The 11,400-nt window shown below is 38.7% G+C and overlaps 1 protein-coding gene across 1 annotated transcript in view; it reads left to right on the forward strand.

Annotated features, from left to right (window-relative positions):
• The window catches only part of Eif3j (eukaryotic translation initiation factor 3 subunit J), a 24,384-nt gene that overhangs the window by 3,025 nt on the left and 9,959 nt on the right, over positions 1-11,400 (forward strand). The window contains exons 3-4 of the mRNA XM_005364361.3: positions 10,043-10,097; positions 10,468-10,559. Coding sequence (XP_005364418.1) covers positions 10,043-10,097; positions 10,468-10,559 — 147 coding nt within the window. The remainder of the gene's footprint in view (positions 1-10,042; positions 10,098-10,467; positions 10,560-11,400) is intronic.

Below are 11,400 nucleotides of genomic sequence, written 5' to 3' on the forward strand. Positions count from 1 at the left end.
AAACTCACAGAGATCCGCCTGCCTCTGCCTCCCGAGTGCTGGGATTAAAGGCGTGCGCCACCAACGCCCGGCTAAAGGCGTATTTTCTATAGCATTTATTTACTATTAATTTTGTGTTTTTTTTGTTTTTTTTTTTGGAGCCTGTCCTGGCACTCATTCTGTAGACCAGGCTGGCCTCAAACTCACTGAGATCCACCTGCCTCTGCCTCCCAAGTACTGGGATTAAAGGCATGCACTACCACTGTCTGCTTTCAGCATTTAATCTTTTTGTGAGGATATGCAAACAAGGTTTAATTTTCATGAAACCAAGTAATTGTAGTCCTTAAACAATTCAATGTGTGAATTTTTAAAAAAATATCCGAGTTTTAAAAAAATGCCGAGATGACCAGTGCCTGTAGTTTCAGTACTTTGGGGAAGTTGGGGGAGAATCTCTTGATTCCAGGAGTTTAGGACCAACTTTGGCAGTTGAGTGAGAGTTCTATCACAAAACTTTAGAAAGCATTATTCATTTTATGTCAGGATAAAGTAGCCTTTATAAATTGCCAGTTTAATGTTGTTTATTTAGTTACTCGCTCTGATTGTCCTTTTCAGAAGCTATTTTGCGGTGGCAAAAATGGACTTAAGTTGCAGACCTCTTAAAGGATAGACTTTTTCCCAGTAAAAAGGTGAGAAGTGACTAGAAATGGTGCAGAGGTTAAGAACAGCAGCCTCTTCCTGAGGACCAGAGTTAGATTCCTAGGGCTCCTGTGACTTTGCATCTGGAGTCTGTTCTTGTAGACACGTACATACACACTCAGACAGGCAGGCAGATACACATCTATGTATGTATGTAAATAAGTGGAGCATACATTTCTGGCATTATTTACTTGGACCTTTCTTACTATCCTGATACACAGAGGTCTGGAGAGAATGTTTTACTTTGTGTATATGACTGGAATGATGTGCAGGATGTAGACACAGGATTGAGCACTTAATGGAAGCAGGGACAACGCAGCTTTAAAACCATTTTACTGGATTGCCAACATTCCCATTGAACAAGTTACAAATTAGGTTTATTCAAAAGGTATACAGATTTTTAGAGGAAGCTTCTGGACTGTGTTCAACTCTCTCAAGCATTTGTTTTGTTTTTATCTGTGTATGTTTAGTTTTTTTAGTCAGGATCTCATGTGGCCCCAACCTGGCCCTTGTGTAGCCAGTTGAATTCTGTGACCTTGAATCCTGATCCCCTTGCTTTTACCTTGAATACTAGGATTGCAGGCCTGTACAACTACCCCCAGTTGATGCTGACTTGGGGATAGAGTCCAGGGCAAGCCAACAACTGAGTTACATCTTCAGCCCTCAGCCAGTTCTTTCTCTAGATAAATTGATTTATTACACATAATCTCAAGAGAATTTACCCAGGTAAAAACTGAGCATTAAGCAGTCATGTCCTACTCATTTTCTTTAAGGATCTATCCAAAGTAATAGTTTAAAATTTCCAGAGTAAGGGCATTTTTCAAGTATTCTGAAGAACAGGATTTATACTTTAGTGTGTTTTTTTTTTAAAGATTTATTTATTTATTATGTATACAACATTCTACCTTCATGTATGTCCACACGCCAGAGGGTGCCAGATCTCATTACAGATGGTTGTGAGCCACCATGTGGTTGCTGGGAATTGAACTCAGAACCTCTGGAAGAGCAGCCAGTGCTCCTAACCACTGAGCCATCTCTCCAGCCCTATTTTAGTGTGTTTTTATATTTTAATTTTGAGCCAGGATCTCCAGTTTGGATCTTCCTGCTTCAGCCATCCAAGTTTTTTGATTATATATGCCTGTCTCATGAAGATCTGTGTTTTAGAGAAAACACCTTCTGATACTCAGAAGGTGACCATTTTGCATAAATAGGTATCTTTTTGTTTTCTTTAAATTGGTGTCTCCTAAAGCCGAGGATTTTGTCAGATTCACTGTGTACCTAAGGATAACCTTGGACTCTGATCTCTTGGCTTGGGCTTCCCAAGTGCTGGGATTACAAGTGTGTGCTATGAGGCCTGACTTATGCAGTTCCAGTGATCAAACTCAGGATGTCCTGACTCTACCAATTGGGCTATCTCCCCAACCCTGTTTTATTTGGGAAGTGGGAGAGGCAGTCGAGTTATGTAGACGAGACTGGACTTGAATTCTCCAGGTTCTCCAGCCTTAGCCTTCTGAGTGCTGGAATTACAAGTGGTTGCCACCATGCTTTTCTGAAAATTTGTACGTTGGAGAGATTATTTTTCTAAATTTTACAGAAAATTACAAATATGCAGGAATAGTTTAATAAGTTCTTCACTGTTTCTTGATCCTCAACTGAATGAAGAGAGTGACCATCATTTTTTTTCCCCTGAGGCAGCCTGGATGGCCAAGGCTGTCCTTACAACCCCTGTCAGTTCTGCTTTAGCCTCCCAAGTGCTGAGATTATAGCGTGAAGGAGCCACCATGTCTGACCTTTGAACAGATTACTGTTAAGAAAATTCCAATCATTTCAGTATTGTAATACTTTTTGTAAAATAGCAGGTTTTTACTTAGCTTTTTATAACTATTGTTGTTGTTATTTTGCAGTTACTGGAGTGTAAACCCAAGTGCTTACACTTAATATGCTATCATTGGATTTCATTTTCAATCCTAAAACATACTTTCATTTTTTTTCCCTTTTTTGTGTGGGTGCATGTGCCACATTGTATGCCTGGCAATCAGAAGATAACTTCAGAGTCAGTTATCTCAACAAGAATTTTTTGTTCTTGTTTTGTTTTGTTTTTGAGACAGAGTTTCTGTACGTAACAGCTCTGGCTGTCTTGGAACTCACTTTGTAGACTAGGCTGGCCTCAACTCACAGAGATCTATCTGTTTCTGCCTTCCAAGTTCTGGGATTAAAGATGTGTGCTACCACTGTCCGACTCAGTGTTTAGTTTTTTGATTGTGATACTGCTCAGCCAAGAATGTAGAGTTTGTTAATAATCACTCTGAATATAAGACAGGTAGACATTGAGCTAGAACACAACTGAGTGCTGAATCAAACTTAAATGAATTGGATTGCATGGAGTAGAATTTACTGAAACAATTACATTGACTTAAGAAAGATGATAGAACATTTATTTAACTTTCTTTCATAAACTGAATTTTTATGAGAAGTCTAGCCCTGTCAGTGCTGAGGCTGTTTAGAGCAGAAACCAACACATAATTTACAGAGTACTAAGAAGTTGTTTTTCCAGTAAGATTATGATGTATTTTGTGGGCTGGAGATATAGCTCAGGTGATAATAGAGTGCTTGCCTAGGATACATGAAGCTCTGGATTCCATTTCCAGCATTACAAAAACATGATTGTGGTGCCTTCCTATAATCTCAGTGAGGGTAAGAAGTTCAAAGTCATCCACTCATAGGAAGAGTGGGCTATTCTACCTTTAAAAGAAATGTGAATCAGAAAGTTTTGCTGTGTCTAAAAACTAAATTATTTAAGGAGAAAAGGAGAGAAGTATATGTTAGCTCCTGGGATATTGCTATGAGGCAAAAGCCTTTTAACTACTCTTTTGAAGCTATTCCTGTTTGACAATCTATATATAAATATGTCTTCCTTCAGCTGGAAATCATTTTCAGACTTGAATATATTCTCTCATTGCATATGACACTCAACATTTCGGTATTGTAAAAATGGCAGAACCAGCCAACTGCTAAGTACTTTATTATAAATTTAAGTACATATATATAATATGTGTACGTATATACATACAAAACAAAATAAAATTTGTTTTGATTTTAATACTTGGTTGTGTTTGGTTAGAAAAAAAGATATTGAGGGGCAGCCTTATGCCTTTAATCTAGCACTTGGGAGGCAGGCAGATATCTTGTAAGTCCAAGGCCAGCCTGGTCTACAGAGTTCCAGGACAGTCAGGGCTGTTACACAGAGAAACCCTGTCTTTTTTTTTGTTTTGTTTTTGTTTTTTGAGACAGGGTTTCTCTGTAGCTTTAGAGCCTGTCCTGGAATTAGCTCTTGTAGACCAGGCTGGCCTCGAACTCACAGAGATCCGCCTGCCTCTGCCTCCCGAATGCTGGGATTAAAGGTGTGCGCCACTACCATTTGAGAAACTGTGTCTTGAACTTGAAAAGCAGCCATCTCTTTCAGACAAATGATTCAATTCGAATGATATTAGGCATAAGGAAATTATAAACAGTCTCTCTTCTAAAGAAGCTGGCCATTACAGGAAGGCAATCAATGTTTTTGTTTTTGTTACAGTCTCATGGTCCCAGCTGGCCTAGAACTCCACACGTAACAGAGGATGGCCATGAACTCCTTATCCTCCTGTCTCCACTCTCCAGCTGCTGAAATTACAGGCATGAGCCACCAGGATACCTGGATCAGATTTCTGGAGTGTCTGTTGTTTGTTTCGTTAATGGAGATTGAATCCAGGACCTCATGCGAGTTGTGCGGATGCTGTCTCAATTGAGATATATTCCCAGTTTCTGGGAAAGGCATTTTTAATAGGATATTAATAGATTGTATCTTGAACCAAATAACACTTAGGTCTTTTTTATTTTGAAGTGATAGATAAGCTTACTGTCTATTTTAAGTGTCTTGCAACACTTTTGTCATTTTATCTGAAAACTTGCCAGTGTTTACAGAGTTCTTGTGTTTACAGGATAGTCTGCACAGTTTTTTTTTTTTTTTTTTTTTCTAGACAGGGTTTCGCTGTGGCTTTGGAGCCTGTCCTGGAACTAGCTCTGAAGACCAGGCTGGTCTCAAACTCACAGAGATCCGCCTGCCTCTGCCTCCCGAGTGCTGGGATTAAAGGCGTGCGCCACCATCGCCCGGCTAGTTTTTTTTTTTTTTAATAGCAATTGTGGTAGGTATTCTATGCCCTACATTAAATTTTTAGGACTTGCTAATTTCGTAGCTAAAGAACTAAAATTTTAAAAATTCCGGTGGAAAGCTACTAAGCCTTCTTTGATAGTTCTGTGTACTCTTAAGAAAATATAATTTAGTAGTAACTTCAGGGCAGGTTTGTTGCATGTATTTGAAGGTAATGATGATAGACAGTGTCTTGCCTTTCATGGTCCTTTGTGCATTGGGGCGGGGTCACGACTCTGCCTAGAATTTGTTTACAGGAACTGCCTCTTTGGCTACTAAAACCCTTTCTGGCCTGGCTTAGTGACATTGCCACAAATTCCAGCATTCTGGAGGTAGAAGTCAGAGGATTATGAGTTCAAGGCCAGCCTGAGCTACACAGCAAGACCCTACCACAATGTCCTACACCCCCACTGGGAAAAAAAGGGATTCTGATAAAATGGGGAATTTCTAGGGAGCCTCCTGTTTGCATGGATGGGAGCTGGGTTATCTTTTATAGGAAACCATTTCATAATAGGGACATGGTATATAGAGTTGGTGTGGATGAGCTACTAAGGGTGCTTCTCTGTGTTGAAGGTATCACCATCACCAGGGTACTATTTATTTTCAGTGATAGTTCTCTCTTGGCTTTGTGGTACCAGACAGACTTCAAGATTTTTAAATTTCTAAACAAAATAATAGGCACCCTGAGTTTTGAAGGTGTGTAATTAATATAGTTTTATGTATCTGGGCACATTTTACATATTAGCATGTACCTAACTGTGCTTTTTTTTTTTGAGATTCCCTATGATCTAGGGGAGTTCATTCTGGAACTAATTGAAAGGACAAATATTAATAGGAGAAAGTCAGTTTGCAGTTACTTTATATTCTGAGTCTCAGGAAGTTCTTTTGTCACTTTGAACCACTCAATGCAAGTCCCTATATTGTTTCTTACTAAGATCATTTGTTGGCTATATCCCGGATCACAGTTTTTTCTGTAAAAAGGGATGCTGCTGCCATATATTGAGAAGAGTTACGAGAATTAGCCTTAATGTTACAACAAGAAAAAGCTTCTAGCATAATTTTGGGTGTAAAGTAAATGTTCATCAATATGTTCTGTTACTATTATTAACTCGGTTTTAAATCTGCACTTACTGGAAATACAGTACCCTCCTATCTGAAGCACTGTCTAAGCAGCATATTTCAGACCCTGAAATACTTGATAGTTAACTTCTGTTGGTAGCTCTTTGGTTCTCTTTGTACTACAGTTTTCATGTGAAAACTAAGGCATAGTAGTAAGGTAATAATACAAACTTTTTTTATTTTTAATTTTTTGTTTGTTTGTTTTTTGAGATAGGGTTTCTCTGTGAAGTCCTAGCTGACCTGGAACTTGCTTTGTAGAGCAAGCTGGCCTTGAACTCAGAGATCCACTTGCTTCTGCCTCCCAAGTACTGGGATTAAAGGTGTTTGCCACCACTGCCTGCCTCTGATTTTTTATTTCCAACTCTAATATCTTAGTTACTTAAATAATGAATAATTAATTTGTTTTCAGTCTGATAAAACTCGAAACCATGAGTTAAATTGACAAGTGATTGTAAAAATATATTTTTTACTGGTGAGTTAGCTCATTGGGTAAGAGCACTGGCTGCTCTTCCAGAGAATCCAGGTTAGATTTCCCAGCACTCACATGGTAGCTTACAACTGTAACTCCAGTTCCAGGACATCTGAATCCTCTCTGGACTCCCTGGTCACACAAGTGGTACATAGGCATGCATGAAGGCTGAACATCCAAACACAGAAAATAGAATGTTTTAGAAACTTATACATACACATACTTATTTGCATATGAAATTATTCCAATAGATTTTTAATTTCTTTGCTGGATGTACAAACTTGTTTTTATTGAGGTTTAATATATATATATATCTGCATTGATTTAGACCTGTGGTCTGTAATGCTATAAAACTAGACGCTTGTGTTTGTGTCATAGCTGTGGTATTAGTCAGCTGTTGCCTCTTGTAATGGCATTAGGGCTTCCTGCTTTGCATCTTCCCTCTGATGGCTCATCTTTAAATGACATGTCATACTGTGCTGGTGGTTGCTGAGACTGTGTTCTACCTATAGATTAAAGCACAATTTAAATTGAGGGCTGTCTCTATCCCTGCTAAACTGGAATCTTGTAAATTCTACAGTGTCTTCAGAAAATTGTTTGACATTAGGTTTATATGTAGCTCAGTATAGAGTTAGGCATAGAAAAACAGATTATAGGTCTACCTCAGAGTGCCTTGCCTGGCTTAAGGAGGCAGAGCCATAAAGGGATGAATAGTTCTTCACTTGTCTCTAATACTGTGCCTAAAAATACTGTGTAATTTGATTCATTGACTGTGATTGTGTTGTAAGCAATACCGCTGGAAACAAATAACCCATTGATTAGAGAGCAGCATCTGGTGAACGAAACAACTGAAAAGCAATGGGCGGTACACACACATAGGTAATCTCAGAATGCATTAAGGGAAGGCAAGAGGATCAGTTCAAGGCCATTTTGGGCTATATAGGTAGACTTTGTCAAATTAAAATAAGACAGCAACTTACTTAAGGCTTATAAATTTGAGCTTGGTTATCTTGTATTTTTAATTGGTAAGCTTTTTATGGCATTAGATAAGTAGATATAAAGACTTATGGAAAAACAAACATAACAGTAAAAACATTAAATATCCTAACGGGGGCTGGCTCACAACCATCTGTAATGAGATCTGGTGCCCTCTTCTGGCCTTCAGATATACATGCAGACAGAACACTGTATATATAATGAATAAAAAAATCCTAAAATGGGGAATGACATTAAACACGCATTATTTTATGTATGCAGACATTAAACATACCATAAAGCTTCTGTAATGAAAGCAGTGTGGTAGTAAATGGGCGTTAGTTCCACTTTAACCTCTGCACTCAGGAGATACAACAGGGTCACTGCAAGCTTTAGTCTATATGACAAGGTCTGTGGTTTTTACTATAGATAGATCAGGGGTCTAAATAAACTTTTTTTTTCAAGATATATATATTTATTATATATACAACTTTCTGCCTCCATGTATACCCAAACGCCAGAGGAGGGCGCCAGATCTCATTACAGATGGTTTGGAGCCACCTTGTGGTTTCTGGGAATTGAACTCAGGACCTCTAGGAAGAGCAGATGGCGCTCTTAACCACTGAGCCATCTCTCCAGCCCACAGGGGTCTAAATAAAAAACAATGAAACAATATACATTCTAGAAGAAAACATGGTGAATTCTTTGGTGTGAGATTTTTTTGACGTAATGCAAATCTAATTGCAAATATAGAGGTAGCAAAAGCCAGTGACTCATAGATTTTACTGTATTTGGAGGACAGTTTCATTAAGAGAGGAACAGAAAAGGGTGCCTATTGTCTCTGTTCTGTTCACTAGTGTACTGGAGATTAGCAAGTACAATTAGAGGAATTAATTCGTCAGGCTGGTGTGGAGGGCCTTCTTCATGTCTTCAATCTCATCACTTGGAGGCAGAGGTGGGGAGATCGCTGAGTTGGAGGCCTGCATGGAATATATAGTGAAACCCTGTCTCAAAAGTCAAGAAGTAGTGCGCCCTTTCTGTTGTTTTTAGGTGATGTGTACTGGTTGTATAGTATATCCCTTATCTAGAACACTTGGGGCAGAAATACTTCCATTTAGGGGCTTTTTTTGCTTCAGATTTTGAGGTGTATATATGTATATGTAATGGTATGGGACCCAAGTAAACATGAAATTCTTTTGTTTTAAATATACCTTATACCCATAACTGGAAGGTAATTTTATACATTATTTTAAGCATTCTGTTTGACAAAAAAATCTATCTATCTGGGTCAGATGTGGACTTTTCTGTTGTTATTTTTATTTTTTGGTAGTACTGGGGAGTTAACCTAGGGTCTTGTGCATGCCAAGCAAGCAATTTATTATATAATTTCCCTGCTCGCTCGTTCTCTCTCTCTCTCTCTCTCTCTCTCTCTCAATTTGAAACAGGATTACTCACTTCGTAGAGGCAGGCCTTAAACTTTGATTTACCTTTCAAGTAGCTGGGATTATAATCAGGCTTGTGGTACTAGGTCCATTTGTTGTAAGTATGGAATATTTTTCTTTCCTTCTTCGAGATAGCCCTAGCTGTTCTGGAACTCACTCTGTAGGCTGGCCTCAACTCACTGAGATCCGCCTGCCTCTACCTTCCAAATGCTGGGATTAAAGGCATGCAGCACCCCCACTCCCACCCCAAGTATGGAATAGTCTTGTGCCAACATGTTGATGATACTCAAGAATGTTTTGAATTCTGAAACATTGCAAATTTTTCAATTAGAGAATTATAAGTAAGGAATTGATAATAAATCTTAAGTGGTAAAATTGCTGTTCAAAGGCTGGGTGTGATAACCTGTACTCCAACCACTTGGGAAGTGGAGGCAGAAAGACCAGGAAGGAGTTCAAGGCCAGGCTAGGCTATACTGGACTCTGTCCTTCACTAACGTTCAAAGCCCAGTAACCTTTGCTACATACAAATAACTAATTATAGGGCATGATGGGAGCAAGGGAAACTTAACTTACAAAAGCAACAGAATGCTAGGAACAGACCCAAAGAAAAACATGTAACACTTATTTACTCCTGAGATACGGAATTAGACTTGAAAAAATGGAAAGATAACCATTGGCTAAGGGCCTTACTGTTACAAAGGCTATAATAACAAAATTACCAACAAACTTGTTTGTGCAGAGTTAACCATAGAGATCCCCCCCCCCCAGTGTTTACAGGGTTTTTCTGTAGCTTTTGGACCCCATCCTGGAACTAACTTGTAGACCAGGCTGGCCTTTAACTCAAAGAGATCCACTTGCCTCTGCCTTCCGAGTGCTGGGATTAAAGGCGTGCGCCACCACCACCCCGCAAACGTAGAAATCTTGTGGGAAAGAAAATGTGTAAGAATTACTAACGGAGGGGCTGGAGAGATGATGGCTCAGTGGTTAAGAGCATTGCCTGCTCTTCCAAAGGTTCTGAGTTCAATTCCCAGCAACCACATGGTGGCTCACAACCATCTATAATGAGGTCTGGTGCCCTCTTCTGGCCTGCAGACATACACACAGACAGAATATTGTATACATAACAAATAAATAAATATAAAACAAAGAATTACTAATGGAGGTTCTTGTCTTCAGGATAACTGGGATGATGATGATGACGAAAATAAAGAGGAAGCAGAAGTAAAACCAGGTGAGCCACTGATGCTGCTTCGTTGTTTTAAACCAAATCTCTCTGTATATTTTCTTTTTTCTTGTACTTTTGTACAACAGTCAGATTAAGTACCTATGGGTTTTCTGTTTGATTGCTGGGTCATCTAGGTAGGAGAAAAGAGTAGAGGAAATGGTGTTGTTTGAATAATCTTATTTGTCTATTTGGATCTTTGGGGATAAGATTTGAAAGGAAAAGGAAGAGTACTGGAACTTCTATCATTTCCAGAATATCACCATAAGACTCTGAAAGCTAGGGAGGTTTTGTCTCTTCGCGTGTTCAACTATCATATCTGCCTAAGCTACAGACTAGAAAGTATTCAATATAATTGTAAATAAAATATTTCTTTCAGAAGTAAAAATTTCAGAAAAGAAAAAAATAGCAGAAAAGATAAAAGAGAAAGAACGGCAGCAGAAGAAAAGGCAAGAAGAAATTAGAAAGAGGGTAAGTTCTGTCAGTTTCCGTAAAATGCATACAGAATTCATCATGTGTCAGTTGTGGTACAGCGTCTTAACTGGCTGCAAATATTACCTCACAACCTGAAGGGCTCTGTAAAGACAAAGTGGATATACCATAAGATAGGTGCATCCCAGAGCAAAGGGATTTTTGGTGCAAAAATCCAAACCAGAAGTCTTACATCTGAAAATATTTTCAGTTTCATCAGAACAGTTAGATTGTGCAGTGACCACACTTAATGTTTTTGCTAGCACCTGCAGTTTTGCTTTTTTTTTTTCTTTCAGTGCTGGGATTGAATTCAGGGCCTCATGCGTGTAAGTGATCCCTCTGCCACTGAGCTGTATGTCCAGCCCACCCGCAGCTATTTCTAGTCACAGTCATACACAGAGAATACACTGAGCAAACCTTTGTCATGTCCTAAAGTGCTTTTATTCTCGATTATTTGTAGCAGGATCCAGAAGTATTGTTGTATTTATTAATTTTTTTAATAGGAAACATTTCATAATTCAAACTATAAGACACTTCTAATTCCTTATTCTGTCTTTCCCACTATCCCTCATGTAAACACTTGTTCCTTATCTTTCCATCACACCTTAATATTTCTGTGTGTATTATCTCCAGCTCTCTTTGAGACAGAGAGACAGACTGACCTTGAGCTTGATTTTCTCCTGCCTCCACTTCCCAAGTACTGAGATTACAGATGTGTACCGCTAACTGGCTGTCCTTTCTTCTGTAGTTTCCACTTCATTTTTATTTACTTTACTGTAGAAATCTTCCCATACATAACATGGAAATACTCTAATACTTTACTTTTTGTTGTTGTTGTTTT

Source organism: Microtus ochrogaster, assembly GCF_000317375.1.
Source record: "Microtus ochrogaster isolate Prairie Vole_2 chromosome 14 unlocalized genomic scaffold, MicOch1.0 chr14_random_1, whole genome shotgun sequence".
Taxonomy (NCBI): Eukaryota; Metazoa; Chordata; class Mammalia; order Rodentia; family Cricetidae; genus Microtus; species Microtus ochrogaster.